Raw genomic sequence first — 19638 nt, 5'->3', positions numbered from 1 at the left:
GTTTACACATAGGAACATTTTCAAAATTAGGTAATGTTAGAAAAACATAGATGACATATGCTCCAAGGAAATCACTAGCATATCTAATCCCACGTTTACTGCAATAAATCGGCCAGTTCAACACACTGCTGTTGTCTGTGTCCATTTTTATCTTAGTTTTAGTTTTTTATTTTAGTTTTGTTTTATTTTCACCGACGCTGTTCTTCCTTCGGGAACCCCTGGACCTGCTGGTGCTGGACTCCAGCACAACACGTGTTTCTTATTTTAGCCATTCTGACAGGTGTGAGGTGATATCTTATTCTAACAGGTATGAGGTTTTGACTTGCATTTCTCTGATGATGAGTGATGTTGAGCATCTTTTCATGTGTCTGTTGGCCATCTGTGTGTCTCAATGTCTGTTCATGTCTTCTGCCCATTTTTTAATTGATTGCTTGTTTTTTGGGTGTTGAGCTGTCTCAGTTATTTCTATATTTTGGATACTAACCCTTTATTAGGTCTGTCATTTGCAAATATCTCCCATTCGGTGGGTTGTCTTTTAGTTTTGTTGATTGTTTCCTCCGCTATGCAGAAATTTTTTATTCTGATGTATTCCCAATAGTTTATTTTTACTTTTATTGCCTTTGCCTCAGGAGACACATCTAGAAAAATGTTGCTATGGTTGAGGTCAAAGAAATTACTGCCTGTGCTCTCTTCAAGGATTTTTATGGTTTCAGTCCTCAAATTTAGGTGTTTAATTCATTTTGACTTTATTTTTGTGTATGTAGTTTCATTCTTTCACATGTTGCTGTGCCGAGGTCCAGCCCCAACACCATTGGTTGAAAAGACTGTATTTTCCCCATCATATATTCATTCCTCATTGGTTGAAGATTAATTGACCTATAATTGTGGGTTTCTTTCTGAGTTTTCTATTCTATTCCATTTATTACGTGTCTATTTCCGTGCCAGTTCCATAGTTTTAATTACTACTACTTTGTAATATAACTTGAAATGTGAAATTGTGATACCTCCAGTTTTGTTTTTCTTTCTGAAGACTGCTTTGGCTTTTCAGGATCTTTGTGGTTCCATACAAATTTTAGGATTATTTCATCCAGTTCTGTGAAAAATGCTGTTGGTATTTTGATAGGGATTGCATTAAATCTAGATTGCTTTGGGTAGTAGACATTTTAACAATATTTGTTCTTCTAACCCATGAGTGTGGAATGTCTTTTCATTTCTTTGAAATTTCTTGAAGTTCTTTCATCAGTGTTTTATAGTTTTCAGAGTACAGGTCTTTCACCCCTTTGGTTAAGTTTATTCCTAGATATTTTATTTTTCTCAGTGCAATTGTAAATGGGATTGTTTTCTTGATTTCACTTTCTGCTGCTTCATAATTGGTATATAGGAATGCAACAGATTTCTGTATATTGATTTTGAATCCTGTGACTTAATGCATTCATTTATCAGTTCTAGTATTTTTTGATGGAGTTTTTAGGATTTTCTATATATGATATGTCATTTGCATATAGAGTTTTACTTCTTCCTTACCAACTTGGATGCCTTGTATTTCTTTTAGTTGCCTGATCACTGTGGCTTGGACTTCTACTACTATGTGGAATAAAAGTGATGAGAGTGTGCATCCTTGTCTTGTTCCTGACCTTAGGAGGAAAGCTTTTAGTTTTTCACCATTGAATATGACGTTGGCTGTGGGTTTTTCATAGAAGGACTTTATTACGTTTGGTATGTTTCCTCAAAACCTACTTTGCAGGGTTTAAAAAAAATTTTTTTTAATGTTTACTTATTTTTGACAGAGAGAGAGAGAGAGACAGAACATGAGCAGGGGAGAGGCAGAGAGAGAGAGAGATGCAGAATCCGAAGAAGGCTCCAGGCTCTGAGCTGTCAGCACAGAGCCCGACATGGGGCTCGAACTCACAAACTGTGAGATCATGACCTGAGCTGAATTCAGACATTTAACCGACTGAGCCACCCAGGCGCCCCTGCAGGTTTTTATCATGAATGGATGTTGTACTTTGCCAAATGGTTTTTCTGCATCTATTGAAATGATCATATGGTGTTTAATCCTTTCTCTTATTGATGTGACATATCACGTTGTTTTGTAAATATTGAATCACCCTTGCATCCTGGGAATAAACCCCACTTGATTGTTGTGTACACTTTTTAAAAATATGTTGTTTGTCGGGTGCCTGGGTGGTTCAGTCAGTTGAGCATCTGACTTCGGTTCAGGTCATGATCTCACAATTCATGACTTCGAGCCCTGTGATGGACTCTATGTTGACATCTAAGAGTCTAGAAACTCCTTCGGATTCTGTGTCTCCCTCTCTCTCTGCCTCTCCTCCACTAGGATTCTGTCTTCCTGTCTCTCTCAAAAAAAATAAATAAACATTTAAAAAATATATTGTTGGATTTGGTTTGCTAATACTGTGTTGAAGATATTTGCATCTATACTCATCAGAGATATTGGCATCTTGTAGCTCTCTTTTGTGTGTGTGTGTGTGTGTGTCTGGTGTCTTTATCTGGTTTTGGTGTCAGAATACCTCATGGAATGAATTCAGAAGTGTTCCTTCCTCTTCTATTTTTTGGAATAATTTGAGAAGAATAGGTATTAACTCTTCTTTAAATGTTTGGTAAAATTTGTCTGTGAAGCTGTCTGCTCCTGGACTTTTGTTTTAGGGGAGTTTTTATTATTATTATTATTATTATTATTCTGCTTCAATTTCATTGCTGGTAATTGATGTGTTCAAATTTTCTACTTCTTCCTGCTTTAGTTTAGGTAGGTTAACGTTTCTCGGAATTTATCCATTTCTTTTAAGTTGTCCAATTTGTTGACATGTAGGTTTCCATAATATTCTGTTACAATTGTTTGTATTTTTGTGGTGTTGGTTGTTATTTCTCCTTTTTCATTAATGATTTTGTTTATTTGGGTCCCCTCTTTTTCCCTTTCTCTCTCTCTATCTCTCTTTCTCTCTCTAGCTAGAAGTTTATCAATTGTGTTGATCTTTTCAAAGAACCAGTTCCTGGTTTCATTGATGTTCTATTGTTTTGTTTTGTTTTTAGTTTCTATATCATTTATTATTTCCTTCCTTTTGCTGGGTTTGGATTTTGTTTGTCCTTCTCTCCTAGCTCCTTTAGGTGTAAGGTTTGGTTACTTGAGATTTTTCTTGCTTCTTGAGGTAGACCTGTAGTGCTACCCTCTACACCCTCTTAGAAACACTTTCCCTCTTAGAAACACTTTTGCTGCATCCCAAAGATTTTGGACCATTGTGTTTTCATTTCCATTTGTTTCCATGTATTATTTTTTAGTTTCTTTCTTTCGTTTTAGTAATCTCTACACCTAACATGGGGCTCAAACTCACAACTTTGAGATCAAGAGTCATACACTCTTTTGATTGAGCCAGCTAGGTGCCCCTCTATGTATTTTTGTTTCTTTTTTTTATGTTTATTTATTTTGAAAGAAAGAGAGAATGAGCAGGGAAGGGGCAGAGAGACAGAGAGAATCTCACGCAGACTGCACTGTCAGTGTAGAGACCAACCTGGGGCTCAAACTCACAAACTGTGAAATCATGATGTGAGCTGAAATCCAGAGTCAGATGCTCAACCAACCGAGCCACCCAGGTGTCCCTTTTATTTATTTTTTGATTTCTCGGCTGATACATTCATGGTTTATTAGCATGTTATTTATCTCTAGGTTATTTGTGGTCTTTCTAGATTTTTTTTTCCTGTAGTTGATTTCTAGTTTCATAGTTTGTGGTCAGAAAAGATACATGATAGGACTTCAATTTTTTTTTGCGTTTGTTGACACTTGTTTTGTGGCCTAATATGTGATCTATTCTCAAGGATGTTCCATGTGCACTTGAAAATAATGTCTATTCTGCTGTTTTATGATGGAATGTCCTAAATATGTCTGTAAAATTCATCTGATCTAGTGTGTCATTCAAAGCCATTGTTTCCTTGTTGATTTTCTGTTTGGATGTTAGGGAACCTGGGTGGCTCAGTCAGTTAAGTGTCCAACTTCAGCTCAGGTCATGATCTCGTGGTTTGTGGGTTTGAACCCCACATCGGGCTCTGTGCTGACTCCTCAGGGCCTGGAGTCTGCTTTGGATTCTGTGTCTCCATCTCTCTGCCTCTCCCCCACTCACACTCTGTATCTCTCTGTCTCTCTCTCTCTCAAAAGTAAATAAAACATTAAAAAGAATTCGGGGCGCCTGGGTGGCACAGTCGGTTAAGCATCCGACTTCAGCCAGGTCACTATCTCGCGGTCCGTGATTTCAAGCCCCGCGTCAGGCTCTGGGCTGATGGCTCGGAGCCTGGAGCCTGTTTCCGATTCTGTGTCTCCCTCTCTCTCTGCCCCTCTCCCGTTCATGCTCTGTCTCTCTCTGTCCCAAAAAAAATAAATAAAAAACGTTGAAAAAAAAATTTTAAAAAGAAAAAGAAAAAAAGAATTTAAATATAAGTGGGGTGTTAAAGTGTCCTACTATTATTGTATTACTGTCAATTATTTCCTTTGTGTTTGTTATTAACTGTTTCTTTTATTTATTTTTTAATGTTTATTTATCTTAGAGAGAAAGAGAGACAGACTGTGAGCAGGGGAGGGGCAGAGAGAGAGGGAGACACAGAAACCAAAACAGGTTCCAGGCCCTGAGCTGTCAAGCACTGAGCCTGACACAGGATTCAAACCCACCAGCCATGAGATCATGGCCTGAGCCAAAGTCAGAGGCTTAACCAGCTGAGCCACCCAGACGTCCCTGTTATTAACTGTTTTATGTATTTAGGTGCTTCTACTGGGTGCATAAATATTTACAGTTTTATATCCTTTTGTTGGATTGTCCTCTTTATTATTATATAGTGTCCTTCTTTGTCTCTTGTCACGGTCTTTGTTTTAAAATCTCTTTGGTCCAATGTAAGTATTGTTACTTCAACTTTCTTTTGATATCCATTTGCATGATAAATGTTTCTCCATCCCTTCACTTTCTTTCTTTCTTTTTTTTTTAAAGCTTCTATTTTTAAGTAATCTTTATACCTCATGTGGGGCTCAAATCCACAACTTCAAGATCAAGAGGTGCATCTTCAAGATCAAGCTCTTCCAACTGAGCTGCCCCTCCATCCCTTGCCTTCAATCTGCAAGCGTCTTTTGGTGTGAAATGAGTCTCTTATAAGCAGCACATAGATAGGTCTTGTTTTTTTATCCACTGTCATCCTATGTCTTTTTTTATAAATCACCCTATGTCTTTTGTTTGGAGCATTTAGTCCATTTACATTCCAAGTAATTATTGATAGATATGTATTTATTGCCATTTTCTTACTTGTTTTATGGCTGTTTCTATAGATTTTTTCTGATCCTTCCTGCTCTCTTTCATGGTTTGTTGACTTTCTTTAGTGATATACTTGGATTCCTTTCTCTTCATTCTTTGTATAACAACTACTGGTTTTTTGATTTGTGGTTACCTTTTGGTATATAACTATCTTCTGCATATACCAGTCCATATTCAGTTGATTGTCACTTAAGTTTGAACCCATCCTCTACTCCTCTCCCCACCACATTTTAGGTATATAGTATCATATTTTACATCCCCCCTCATTTTTTTATGGATCCCTTGACTGATTTTTACAGAAATACTTATTTTCACTGCTTATATGTTTGTTTGTGTTTTTTTGTAGGGCTGGTTTAGTGGTCATGAATTCCTTTAGTTTACGTTTGTCTGAGAAACCCTTTATCTCTCCTTCTGTTCTAATTGATAGCTTTTCTGGATAGAGTATTCTTGGCTGAAGATTTTTCCCTTTCAGTACTTTGAATATATCATGCCACTCCCTTCTGGCCTGCAAAGTTTCTGCTGAAAAATCTACTGCTAGTGATGGGGTTTCCCTAGTGTGTAACTGTCTTCATGTCTTTTACTGCTTAAAATTTTTTTTTCTTTATCACTACTTTCACCATTTTAATTACTATGTGTCTTGGTGTGGACCTCCTTGGTTGAATTTTGGGGTGATATCTGTGCCTCCTGGATCTGGCTATCTGTTTCCTTCCCCAGATTAGGGAAATTTTCAGCTATTTCTGCCCCCTTTTCTCTCTTCTTCTTATGAGATCCCTATAATGCAAATGTTATTACCCTTGATACCCTTGATGGAGTCACTAAGTTCCCTAAGACTATTCTCAATTTGCATAATTTTCCTTCCTCTCCTTTGCTCAGCTTAGCTACTTTCCTTGACTCTGCCATCCAGGTCACCAATTCATTCCTCTGCTTCATCTAGTCTGCTATTTATTCCATCAAGTGTATTTTTAATTTCATTTATTGTGTTCTTGATCTCTGATTGCTTCTTTTTTATCTCTGTGTTAAGGGTCTTACTGATGTCCTCCACTCTTTTCTCAAGTGCAGTAAGTATCTTTATGATCATTACTTTAAATTCTCTATCAGGTATATTACTTATATCCTTTTTGTTTAGGTCTCTAGCTGTGATTTGGTCCTGTTCCTTCATTTGGAACACATTTCTCTGTCTCCTTGTTTTGTATAACTCTCTGTGTCTGTTTCTGTGTGTAAGGAAACTCTGCTACTTCTCTTGCCTTTAACAGTAATAGCCTTCTGAAGAAAAGGTCTGTAGTGCCCTGCAAGTGGAGTGTCCCATTCCCTAGGGCTTGGAGCTTCAGGGAGTAGGATCTCTTATGTGTGTTGTGTGTGCTCTGCTTATTGAGTCCTGGCCTCTTTTTCCCTCAGTTCAGTTGTCTGCACAGGTTCTCTTTGCCTATTATTGGTAGTGTTTGGTCTCCAGCAGGAGTGGGGCATGTTTTAACAAGGTGTGAAGTGGTCTGCTTGCAAAATGAAAAGTTCCCCTGCTGTGACTGGACCCAAGGTCCAAAAAAAATGTGCAGGTAGGGAGATGAGGTATTGGTGGGGTTTGCACTGGTCTCCTGGGGAATGGGGCACACATCAGGAGCATTAAGGTCAGTGTATCTGGGAAGGGCAGATTCACCAAAGTGTGAGGGGGTGGGGCTTGGTATAAGCAATGTAGGTAGTGAGTGTTGGCTGTGCTGGTTCCCACAGGTGTCTGTTGTTTATGCCGAGGAGTTGGGAGAGGGAAATTATACCTGCCAGCCCCCTTGTTCCTGGAGGGGTCTCCCTGTGATCCCTGTGTCTCTGGGTCATGCTCTGAAGTGAGCAAATCACTCTCCCTCCCATCTGCCCCCCCAACCACTGGTACTTTTTCAAGCTTCTGTACCTGCATGGACTGTTTGTCGTGCTGTCTCTTTAAGGGCAGGGACTCCACTTCCTAATGCCCTCCAGGTTCTCCCAGAGCAGAGCCTGCTGATTTTTAAAATTCTAGATTTGGGGTGTTTGGATGGCTCAGTTGGTTGAGCTTCTGATTCTTGATTTTGGCTCAGGTCATGATCCCAGGGTCATGGGACTGAGCCCTGCATCAGCATCAGGCTCTGTACTGAGAGTAGAACCTACTTAGGATTCTCTCTCTCTCTCTCTCTCTCTCTCTCTCTCTCTCCTCCCTTCTGTGGCCATGCACTGAAGAAGAAGTTCTCAGACACCAGATGTGCAGGACTACCTCTGTGAGAGAGCAGCAGCAGCTGGGGTCTGGGGTCTACGCATAGCCTTTATTTCATGTTTTCATTAGATATAAGTATCAAAGCATATCAAAGCATGGAAAGAGAACACAAAGGATCTTTAGACATAAACCAGACATGCACCTGCTGACTACATGAAGACATTCGGGGAGTGGGTGTAGTTTCAAGGAGTGTCAGGGAGTTACAACGGGTTTTGTATCTTAACTGTCCTCTGGGGGGATCAAGGGGCTCTGTATCTCATAATGTTATCATATTTGACAGCCTTGAGACATTGCTGATGTTTCAGTTATTGCCCCATTCACCCTCTAGGACTTACAATACATTCTAGAAATAACTCCACACTCTCCCTCTGCCCCTCTCCCCCACTGGTGTTCTCTCTCTCCCTCTCTAAAAACAAACAAACACCAAAACAAACAAACAAACACCCAAAACTTCCAGGCTTTTAGTCCCAATTGTTGTAAGAACTCATGAAATTTGGCACCTCTTGCTTTCAAGGACAAATATCATGGGGATTCATGCTCTCTGTTCATGGGCTCCCTGGTGTGAAAGTCTGTTTTCACCCTTCTCTGCACCACTGGTTGTTTCCCCACCATTGATGGCTATGGTCTGTTTCACTCTCAAATCGTGTCTTCATCCTTCCTAACTTCTTTGATGTGGCCTCTTCTCTACCTTTAGTTGTGAGTTTGTTCTTCCAGGCTTCAGCTTGTTTTCTGGGTTATTTACCCTGATGTGAGTGTTATTTAGTTGTACCTTTATCATGAGGTGAGCCTAGGGACCTCCTATTCTGCCATCTTCCCAGCTGACCCTATGGAAATAACCCCTTCCCTTTTCTTGACCTCAGTTTCCTCATTTTACAATGAAAAGACTAGACACAATGATCCTTGATTCTGAACTATAATGTTGAGGAGGAGGCATTTTGGAATTAGACCTGGGAAGGGGCTTGCTGGTGACATCATAAAGGGAGAATTCCGTGAGAAGACTCGGGCTTTCCTAGAAACCCCAGTGCCACAGCTTAGGTGGGAGGAACAATTCAGGAAGGAGTCTTTTGGCCCACATCTTGAGCTCTCCTCGTTCCAGAGGTCCCAGCATAGTCATGGATCAACACTCATTGGCTAAAACAGCTCAAAATGAGGCAGACACCAATAATTTGGATGTGTTATCTCACCCCAACTCACCAACGCCACAGCACAGACCAGGCCATAGTGGAGTCCACCACCATCGTGGGTCTCATTACCACGGTGGGTCCCACCACTATGGTGAGTCCCACCACTACAGTGGGTCCCACCACCATGGCGGGTCCCACCATCAAGGCATAGTCCACCATCATCATGGGTCCTCCCATCACATGGGGTCCCACCACCATGGTGAGTCCCACCACCATGGTGAGTCCCACCATCATGATGGGTTCTCCCATCACAGTAGGTCCCACCATCACGACAAGTCCCGCCATCATGGCACATCCCAGCATTATGGCATATCCCACCATCATAGTGGATCTCACCACCTTGGTGAATATCCAGACTCTCATGACAATGCCTCCTCTCACGATTCTGGCAATTCCCACCACCCCCACCACTCCTACCACCATGGTGAGGCCCACCATCATGGTGGAGCCCACCACTCCACATCCCTTGCCCTGGCTCCTTCTCATGGCACTGTTCATGGTGATTACCACCATGGTAGCAGGAGATATCATGATAGGCCCCACCACCGTGGTGATTCCTACCACCATGATGGGCAGTCTCACCACCATAGGGGGTCCCACCACCATGGTGGATCTCACCACTATGGCGAAGTTTCCCACCATAGTGGGCTCCATCACCAAGGTGAGCCTTACCACCGTAAGGATTCCAACCCCTATGGTGGCTCTCACCATCACAGTGAGGTCCATCAGCATGGTAAGCACCATCTTGAAGTCCACCACCACAGAGGGCCTCTTCATCACGGAGAGACCTATTCCCACCATTCCTATGCGGGGTCCCACCAGGATCGCATACCTCGCTCCGGCAGACACCACAGTGAGCACCACCATGGCCACCATAGCAAATGCCACCATGGCCACCATGCAGAGTGCCACCATGGTGAGCACCACCACAAGGAGCATCACCATGGCAAGCACCACCATGCTGTACGTCGTCATGATCATCTCCCTGGTGATCACCGCTATGGGGAACACCATCATGGTAGCTCCCAAGTCTTTGGTCCACACAGGTCTCACAGTGTGGCCAGACCGTCTCTCCATTCTGGCGTAATAGCCCTCCACCCCAGCATGGCACAAATACAGCACTCAACCTTCAGCTTGAGACGTTCCCTCAGTGTAGTGTACTCATGTGCATCCCAGATATCCAACAAAGTCCATCCTCAGGATTCCTCCTCTACAACTTCCTTGGAAACCAGGTCCGAAGAAGATGAGCAATTTCAGAAGCGTAAAAGTGAGTCGCTGCTCCCCGCAGCCCCAACTCCCACTGCCTGGCCCAGATTTCAGGCCTGACTCGGGCCCTGCACTGACCTTCGGCAGATCATGAGGCATGACTCTAACCTGCACGCATATTCCATTGGCTATCCGCTCACCTGGCTGTCCATCATCCATCTTTTGTTCCTTGAACGACACACCTCTTTAGGCCATCTGCTACTTGTTCATCCAGTCATTGCCTTGCATATGTACACTCACTGATTGAACATTTCTTCTTGTCTCGTATGGGTGCCTGGCCTGCCTGGGCCCTGGGAGCACAAAGAAAAAAAATCCTGTCCTCAAGGGGCTCCAAGACTGGGGGTGGTCACTTAGACAACCAATCCTAGACTAGCCCACCATATCAGGGCAGTTACCACTGTGGATTCTATTTGTCCACATTTGCCCCCACTCAACCATGAGCATCTTGACAGAGATTGGGAACCGGTGTCTGAATGAGGGTCTTGAGGGCAGGAGGGACCTTAGCTATTAATTCACAGTCCCCCAAGCTTGGCCTCTAATGGTTCAGTAAACAGAGCAACAGCCTCACAAACAAGCAGAGAGGGGCAGGTACCTAACTGGATAGCAGCAGGGAAGGCAGCTAAAAGGAGGGGACGTTCCAGCAGGATCTCGGAGGGAGAGGGAGAGTTTACCCAGACGATGGGTTAGGGACGAGAATGGGGTTTTCCGTGCTTAAGTTGCCATGTGGGTAGAGAAAGGCCTGGAGGTGTAGAAGCATGAGCCTGCGAGATGAGCCTGAGTAGACCACAAATCCCAAACAGGCCGGCATCTGCCACGGAAGGGGTCAGGACGGTGGCCGCAGGACCAGCACAGGACTAGTCTATGGGCACTTCAGCGAGTGAATGGTAGGCAAGCAGGCAGGCATGAAGACGAACCCCAAGTCAGTCTGGGAGTACGCCTCCTCCTCCAACACAGACTTGACTTTCTGTCCCCCTTATAGCCGCCAGAACTCAGCGGGCCCACAAGAAGCTGCACACTGTGGATCTCTTCCACAGGCTGTGGGAAAAATTAAGCCACCTCACTCAGCGCCTCCGGGGAATGCTTAGGAACCTGACTGAGTCCTTACCCTTTGAAGCCTTCATCTTCCTCGTCGTCAGCCTCAACACTATCATGCTTGTGGCCCAGACTTTTGCCGAAGTCGAGGTCCGGGGTGGTAAGAGTTGGGGACTCCCCTTTCACATGAAGCCGGCCATAGATCTTGTTCCAGGCCTCCTGTGGGCCTAATCTAGTGTCAGGCGGTTTATGTAACTTAGCTCATTTGATTCTGACCCGTGGGAAGTCGACAACATTGCCCAGTATTCAAGATGAGCCTCAGAGATTTTGCTGAGGTCAACCAGTCAGCCACAGACAGGCCCGCAAAACTGGAGGACGTGCTGTTCGTGATACAGACACCAGGTGGCGCGCCAACCCTAAACACGCCGCTTTGCGGGGCAGCTGGTGGAACCCAGGTCGCCCAGAAGGGCCCGGAGACACTGGAATGCTGTGGAAGGGTGAGGGTGGAAAACTGGGGAAGGTGGGCCCTAGGACTCCTGGTAGCAAGGTGAAAGAAAGGCCTGCCACAGCACACATTAACTAAAGAGAGAATAAAGGTGGCTGCATTCTTATTCTTACGGTGTGAAATGAATGTAATATTCACAAAAATGCTACGAGACAGACCGGTGTCGTCACCGGACCAAGGTGGGTCTGCTGCTTGGTGAGTTACAGGCAGACTACACCAGGTTGAGTTAACTCACAAGGTCATCTTTGTCTGTAGAAATAAGGACATCAAGGGGAATACTTTCTTTTCTTTTCTTTTTTTAACATTTATTCCTTTTTTGAGAGACAGAGAGAGAGAGAGAGAGAGAGACAGCGTGAGCGGGGGAAGGACATAGAGGGAGGCACAGAATCTGAAGCAGGCTCCAGGCTCCGAGCCGTCAGCACAGAGCCCGATGCGGGGCTCGAACCCACCAACCACCGTGAGATCCTGACCTGAGCCACCCAGGAGGCCCCAAGGGAAATACTTTCTAAAGCTGTGATTCCCCTAACAAGGGAAAGCAGACTGCTTTTACTGGGGCTGGGGATGAATATTCAGAGGAGGATTTTAACATTATAATGAGGCTGAGAGGAACTTTCTGGCAACTCTCGGATTCTGTGCCGGCAGTCTTTCTCAAATGTTTCTTTTTTCGGTTCCAGCAGTTCCTTCCTTAGTCTCTAAAAGGTAAGACTGACTGACAGGTAGAAGCTTCTAGAAGTTTCCTGAATTCAGGAGATCAGTCCTGAGTTCAGGGGGTCAGGCCAGGGATGGTGTTATCACTGCTTTACAGACAAGAAAACTGAGGCACAGAGCAGTGAAGACACACAGCCATCAGGGCAGAGCCGGGTGCTCCCTGCAGGGCTGTGTGAGGTTCCAGAGGGGAGGAGGGGAGAGGGGCTAAGGTTGCTGGGGGTGGCCCCGAGTGAGCCGCTTGTGCCCGTGCAGAGTGGTACTTCATGGCCTTGGACTCCATTTTCCTCTGCATCTACGTAGTGGAAGCTGTGCTCAAGATCATTGCTCTAGGCCTCAAGTATTTTTCTGACTCCTGGAACATTCTGGGTGAGTGAGGATGGTGTGTGTGTCTGTGTGTGTGTGTGGAGGGAGCCACGGGACTGCTAGAGGAGGCTGAGGACGAAAGCGGAGGGCGTTGGTGTCGGGAGGACAGGGGGTCTGGGAGCCAGGTGCCTGGGCAGGAGTCAGTGACACCCAGCCCCCCGCTGTGCCCTCAGACTTCTTCATCATGATCATGGCTATGCTGGACTTCATGCTCTTGCAGTTCAACTCCTTCTCCTTCGTCTACCACCAAAGCGTCTTCCGGATCTTCAAGGTCTTCAAGAGCCTGCGGGCCCTGAGGGCCATCCGGGTCCTGCGGAGGCTCAGGTCAGCTGGGCCATGGTTGCCCACCCCGGTGTGGGGACTGCGCAGGAGATGGGGACACGGGCCCGGGCAACCAGCGTGTCTCCTGCGACCCGTTTAAGGGATGGGGGCTCCAGCCCACTTCTGATACGCCTCCTGCCGTCTGCTCAGACCAATCATTTTCCAGAGAGGGCTGGACTGTCCCAAGCCCCGGGCAAAACGGGGACCTCCTGCCCGCACTTGCAGTTTCCGGCTGCGGGGCACAGATCCCCACCCCTGCTCCTGCATTCGGCCTCGCTCTCAACTTCTGCCCACAGCTTCTTGACCAGCCTCCAGGAAGTGACCGGGACTCTGGTCCGGTCCTTGCCGTCCATCACCGCCATCCTTGGCCTCATGTTTACCTGCCTCTGTATCCTGTGCCGTGGGGGCTGGGGTGGGAGCCCGAGGTGCTGCGGTGGAAGGGTTTGTAGCGGTGTGGGGGGGGGGAGGGGGGGTGGGCGGGACCCTGTGAGCCTGGTTTGGCCCTGAACAGCCAGTCCTCTTCTCTGTGGTGCTCCGGGCTCTGTTCCGTCAATCTGACCCCAAGCGCTTCCAGAACATCTTCACCACCGTCTTCACTCTCTTCACCATGCTCACCCTGGACGACTGGTCCCTCATCTACCTGGACAGCCGGGCCCAGGGTGGGACAGGCCCCAGGCTGGGTGCAGGGCAGGGGCTTGGCTTGGGAGGGCAGACCCCGAGGGCTCCGTTACCCCGTATGCGAAGTGGGGCTTCTGATGCTGGCAGGGGTGTAGGGAGGGCCGTCAAGGAACTCACAGCTCGAACGACGCCCTCTCTCCCAGGCGCCTGGTACATCATCCCTATTCTCATGATTTACATCATCATCCAATACTTCATCTTCCTCAAGTAAGGACTCCACCCCTACTTTGCTCCCCAGCTTCACCCCCGCTCCCCACCTAACTTGGGGCACCCCTGCCCAGCCTCTCCAGCCATCTCCCCTCGGTTGTGCCCCAACGAACCCAGAGGAGGGTTGCAGGGCGTCTCCTACAGCCTCCTCCTTGAGAGTACCCACCCCCACTGCCCACCCCCACCATCCCCAGCCTGGTGATCGCCGTCCTGGTGGATAACTTCCAGATGGCTCTGCTCAAAGGCCTGGAGAGAGTAAAGCAGGAGGTACTGAGTGCGGTGGGGCAGGTGGGCCGGTGAGGGAAGCCAGAAGGGGTGGGCACAGAGGCTGGAGGGAAGGGTGGAGGGTGTTCCAGAAAAAGGCAAACAGGGGACTCTGGCAGGACAAAAGCCTTTTCTTCCCAGAGGGCAGCCCGGATCCATGAGAATCTACTGGATGACTCACTGACCGAACTCAGAAAATCAGGTGCTGGCCCTCCTTCCACGGTCAGACACAGAATTCCGGTCTCAGTGGCAGAGTTTGAGAATCCGAGACTCGGGAGAACTTACAGAGCTTAGACCTTTGGTCCAAAGAGCTCTAAGGCGATCCGCTAAAAGCCAATTAAGCGGATAGTCAATTCTTGAAAGCCCCCTTTATGAAATGACTAATTAGCCAGATTATGATTTGCCAAATAGTCATTTCTTCTAATAACTTATAAAGGTTATAGCGGTTGGTTTTACATGGGATGGTTTTGACTGCCTACACACTCGTCCAGACTCACTCAAAGTGGATTGAGAGTAAAAATTGAAGTTTTCTGTACATGTTCATTTTTACAAAGCCGATTTCCTGAACGATTGACGTTGAGACAGTTGGTGTGCTTCCTGCTTAAAGATCTTCAGAACTTTAGAATCTGGGCTCCAAGAATCCCACTCTTAGGCTCATCAACACTAGAGGACTAAGGATCCCCAGGGGTCACCTGGTCCCTCACCTGCCCCCTCCATCAGGGTTAGACGCTCAGGGCAAAAATGCTTAAGGAAAAAGAGGAATTAATTGGCTCAAATTACTTAGCAAGTTCAGGGTGTGGGGGTTTTCAGGAATGGCTGGATCCAGGACTCGAATGCTGGTCAGGAGTTGGTCTCCTTCTACCTCTCTGCTCTGCAGTCCTCTGTGTGGTTTTGTGCTTAGGGTGGTTCTTCCCTTGTGTTAGGAAAATGGCCACCTGCCACTCTAGCCCCAAATCCTTGCAAATTAGCCATCCCTAGCATGCCCAGCAGAGAGGTCCTCTTCTCCCAACTGTTCCAACAAGGACCCAGAAATGAGGCTTCTTTTCTTTGATCATCTGACGATTTTGGAACCAATCACTATAGCCAAAAGAATAGGCTGTTCTGATTGGCCAGGTCTGGGTCACATGTCCTTGGAGGTAGGGGGACAGGGTCAACCCCTGCTGGATGGTGTGGACCCAAAAGGCACAGGAGTGATTCCTCAGGAAAACTGGGGGACTTTCACCAGAAGGAGAGACAAACGAACAAACAAAACTGATACCCACTCTGCATGGAGAAGCCATCTCTTTGGGGCCATCATGGACAAAAACTCCTTTAGCCCCATTTGATTTTTGTTTTTTAATGTTTATTTTTTGAGAGAGAGAGAGAGAGAGAGAGAGAGCACGAGTGAGGGGAGGGGCAGAGAGAGAGGGAGACACAGAATCCGAAGCAGGCTCCAGGCTCTGAGCTGTCAGCACAGAGCCTGACACAGGGCCTGAACTCACTAACCGTGAGATCATGACCAAGTTAGACGCTTAACCGACTGAGCCACCCAGATGCCCCATCCTTTAGTCCTGTTTGAATATCTCTGTGACACAAAAGGTTCCTTCTACCTCCTCTCGATCCAGGCATCTCCTTGACGTTCCCCTTTTTTATATCCAGAGCCTGAAGAGGTGGTGAGTGAACATACCAAACAGAAGCAGTTCATTGAGAAGAAATTTGGGACCATGACTGAGAAGTAAGGAGGCGCAAAGGGAGGGGCGGCCATGGTCTGGCAGGGAAAGGGACATCGTCCACCTCTCTGGAAGGGGGGTGGAGCGCCAAGGCTCAGGTAGAGCCTACGGGTGGAGGTGGAGACCACAAGTGACTTCTCACCCAGAGCCATCTTGTGTCGCCAAGAGAATCCCACGAGCGGTGCCTAGAGGGCCATGAGAGCTCCTCGAGGCTGAGGACAAGCGCAGGGCATCGGAGAGGTCCCAGAGAAACAGCGATCCTGCTCATCTGTTTACTCAAGGAGCATCCCTGACCCTTGCTCTGGGTCAGGCCCTGCGAGGGTTCCAGGGACCCAAAGATGACACGGACTAGGCCCGCCCATGACAACCCTATTGCTAAGGACCTGTGCTGGGCCATGGAGAGCAGTGGTCGGTTAGGTGGAGGGATGAGAAGGATGGGTCGAGGAGCGGCTTGGGAGAAGGCCTGGGAGGCAGATGGTCAACACCCCATTCTCGTCGAGTCAATTGGCCAATTGGTCCAGGACGGCTGGGGACTTGTGGCTGTGCTCCTGGCTGGGGGACCTTGGCACAGACTCCCGCTTCCTGGCTCCCCAGAGAACCTTCTCTCTGAAAGCTGGGCCCCCCTCTACCTCAGCCAGTCTGGCTCTAAGCCAGCCGACAGGGCAGCCTGACTCCTGGAAGCCTCCAGCCTCTCCTCACCCACCATCAGAGCTCAAGCCCCAACAGGCCCTCTGTGATCAAGCCTTTGCCAGCCTCCCTCGTTGCCTTACGGCCACTCCCACCCTGGCACATCTGGGCCTTTGCCCACACTGTCCTCTCTAACTGGAGTGTCCTCTGGCTGCCAGTGCCAGGCTCAAGTGACCGAGATTTGGGAGAGCTGAGCTCCAATCCGGCTCGCTTCACCTCCCGGCCCTCCCGGCCCCTCCCCCCACGTTCCAGCAACTTGGCCCCTGGCACAGCGGACCCTTGGCACCTTTCCTTGGGGGTTTCTTGGCCTCCAGACTCTTCCCCACTGGTCCACCTCCACTACGAGTGCTCTCTGTTCGTGTTTGTGTTGTTGTTCATTTGTTTTACTCTTTCCTTTCTTAGTGGTCTTTGTTAAAAGTAGCTTGGGCTTTTCCTTCATCGTCAGCATTTAAGACCCTACAAGACGCTTGCCTCCTTTAGGCATCCACTCTCTACAGCCTCCTTCCCTGAGGCCTGCCCTGGCCCCCAGCGTAACCCCGTTCTTCTGGAGTAGGGGACCAGGAACCTTGCCTAAGCCTGGCAAACCCTCACGTGTCTTTCAAACTCAGCTCCATGGCACTTCCTCTGGAAGCCTTTTCTGATCCCCGGTAGTGGATGGGGTTTTCCTCCTCGGGCACCCTCAGCACTCTGTGTTTCCACTTATCCCGAGTGTAAACACTCAGTTTGCTTTCCTGGCTCTGCTACAGGCTGAGCTTCTTAAGGGCGAGGAGGGTTTCTTGTTCATTTCTGTGTCCTCAGAGCACCTGGCAGTGTTCATTTATTTCAGTGTCATTTGGTGGATGGATTTATAAAACAGGCGGGTGATGAGGGGGTTGATGGGTGGGTAGTCGGCTGGATGAATGGTTGGGGAGGGGGGTTGTGAGGTGGATGACTGCACAACACGGTGAAGGGGTGGGTGGCTGGGTCCAGGGACGAGCAGGTAGATGGGGGCGCGGGTGAGCAACTACAAGGTTGGGATGGTCGGATGAGTGAGTGGATGGCTGGGTAGGTGGGGGCGTGAATGGGTCGATGGGTGAGTGGGTGCCTAGACAGGTATGGGGTAGTTGGAGGGGCAAGCAGACGGGTGGGTGGAGGGAGGGAGGGATAATCGGGAGGGTTAGCGTCCTCCGTGGCACAGGCACGCGTGGGGCTTTTTACTCGTGGAAGAGAAGCACCACGAAAGGCCACGCTCAGAAGAGCCGCGAGGGCGGGCTGGTGGGTGTCAAGCAAGAGGAGCTGGAGTGGGGGGAGGGCTCTGGCAGCCCAAAGGGCCCTGCCAGGCAGGTCAACTCGGCCTCTCCTCTGCCCCCTCCCGCCCCCAGGCAGCGAGAACTCCTGTTCCACTTCCTGCAACTGGTGGCCGGGGTGGAACATCATCAACAGAAATTCCGCTCCCAGGCATCCGTCCTGGACGAGATTGTGGACACAGCATTTGAGGTGAACAGGGCAGGACCAGAGGAGAGGGGCCGGCATGGGAGGACCCCAGAAGGCCAGGCATGGGAGGCTCGCCCCCAGACGTGCCCCTAAGGGTCACAGGGGCAGGCGAGAGGACAGAGGCCAGTACCGGCTCAGTCGGCCTCCCATCCTACCCCTGCAGACTGGAGAAGAGGACTTCAGGAAGTGACCCCTCGATGGAGAGAGACATGGGATGAAAGCCTTCGGCCTCTGGCAAGCTGCCCACCAGGGTGGGCCAGGACAAGTTCCTACATCGGCTGGAGTGGTTGTCGGGCCCACAGGGCTGGGCCCTAACAGAGTTTTAAAACCCCAAGTGGCTCTGTGTCCTCCCTGGGTAAGCCAAGGCACAGGGCAGGGGAACTGTGTGCACTGGCGGGTGTACATGTGTGTGTGTGAGTGTTGTGTGTGACAGGCGCTGTTCTTGGTCCCCTCCAGCCCCCCACCCCCACCCCCAGGGCCTGCATCCTGGCTCGGGCCCACAGTGCATTAGCAGCAGCCAGAGAGGTGACTCAGAAAGGGGGCCAGGCTCGGTGCTGGAGGGGTGAGTGGGCAGTCACCTTGCTTCGGGGAGGAAGGTCCATCTGGCCCCAGAGTTGGGAGGAAAAAGAACCAGCTGGAACAGCCCCTGGTTGTCAGGGCCTGGGGGATCAGTAGGTTCCAGAAATAGGGGCTCAGAGTCCAGGAAGCCGGGCCTACCGAGACCCTCAGAATCCAGTACAAGAGTGCCGACCTGATGGCGATAACGTGCACTCAGAGGTCAGAGGTCATTGCCATACCCTGCCCTGCCTGGGGTCACATTAAAGAACCCAAGTGAGGGGAAGCAGGGTGGAGGCTGTTCAAGTCCTCCTGGCCTCAGGCTATTGGTTGGAGTGCAGGTGGGGGTGGGTGGGAACACAACGTATGTGTATGTGTGTGTGTGTGTGTGTGTGTGTGTGTGTTGAGGGGATAGATGAGCCTCTGTTGGAGGAAAGCAGAGAATGAGACTAATGGTCGCCCCCACCCCCAACCCTGCCTGGTCTAGGGCTTAGATGAGTTCCCCTACTTTCAGCCTGAACCTGGGCAAAATGCCCAGAGCCCGGCCCCATGGCCTTGTTGGAGGTAAGGCTCTGACCCAGGTCCCCAAGGGCCTGGGCCCGGTGCCGGAAACCTAGTGCTGAGTCAGGCTTGAGCCCAGCCTTGGCACTTCACAACCGGAGTGGGGCGTTGCACCGTCTACGGCAGCCACCTCGTCCCTGGTAGAGCGAGGCCAGGGCACAGTACGGGCTGGAGGGGGTCAGGAGCAGGATGGTTTTGCCAGTCTCCCTCCCCCTCCACCACCTCTAGGCTGGGCCAGACAGAGGTGAAGACTCCAGGCCCTCGGGCAGAAGCAGAGCCTCACTCCCTGGCCCGGCCCGGGGTACCGCCTGGCCCGAGGCCCGGGAATAGACTGTGTAGACGAGATGCCGTCTGGGATCCGGGCACTGATTCCGGGGGTGGAGAGGCCACCTGGCAGATATCTGCAGGCGTCGCCTCACCCACCGCCTCACGCATTCATTGAGTAAGCATTTCCTGCCACTTCCCCTGCCCAGTGTCGGAGGCTCCTGCTAGGTGGCCCATGGGAGCCCTTCCAAGCGGAGGCCGACCTCCACACTCCATGGCCCTGGGCTGTCTGAGCTGTCTCGTCTGACAGGCTCAAGCAGGG

The 19638-nt window shown here is 48.9% G+C and overlaps 1 protein-coding gene across 2 annotated transcripts; it reads left to right on the top strand.

The window, feature by feature from the left end:
* The first annotated feature begins 8558 nt into the window (after positions 1-8558).
* On the top strand, positions 8559-18262 carry CATSPER1 (cation channel sperm associated 1). 2 transcript variants are annotated; one of them, XM_042958208.1, is made up of 12 exons: positions 8559-9990; positions 10969-11181; positions 12487-12600; positions 12771-12921; positions 13215-13306; positions 13434-13577; positions 13740-13803; positions 13998-14070; positions 14209-14269; positions 15706-15781; positions 17825-17939; positions 18100-18262. In XM_042958208.1, the coding sequence occupies exons 1-12, from the start codon at positions 8652-8654 to the stop codon at positions 18124-18126; spliced, it is 2469 nt and encodes an 822-aa protein (XP_042814142.1). In that variant the 5' UTR covers positions 8559-8651; the 3' UTR covers positions 18127-18262. The 2 variants fall into 2 exon arrangements, 1 of the variants encoding a protein (XP_042814142.1); XR_006208255.1 differs by lacking the exons at positions 14209-14269; positions 18100-18262 and having other exon boundaries at positions 17825-17913.
* Positions 18263-19638: the final 1376 nt, after the last annotated feature.

This window comes from Panthera tigris, chromosome D1 (assembly GCF_018350195.1).
Source record: "Panthera tigris isolate Pti1 chromosome D1, P.tigris_Pti1_mat1.1, whole genome shotgun sequence".
In the NCBI taxonomy this organism is placed as follows: Eukaryota; Metazoa; Chordata; class Mammalia; order Carnivora; family Felidae; genus Panthera; species Panthera tigris.
Note: the sequence above shows the minus strand (reverse complement) of the source record. Positions and strands in the feature narration are given on the sequence as shown.

Bases quoted from the DNA above. Each gene is read 5' to 3' on its own strand.
- CATSPER1 (XM_042958208.1), top strand. From the start codon at position 8,652: ATGGATCAACACTCATTGGCTAAAACAGCTCAAAATGAGGCAGACACC. The intron at 12,922-13,214 runs GTCAGCTGGGCC...TTCTGCCCACAG, and splicing joins CGGGTCCTGCGGAGGCTCAG to CTTCTTGACCAGCCTCCAGG. The intron at 17,940-18,099 runs GTGAACAGGGCA...CTACCCCTGCAG, and splicing joins TTGTGGACACAGCATTTGAG to ACTGGAGAAGAGGACTTCAG.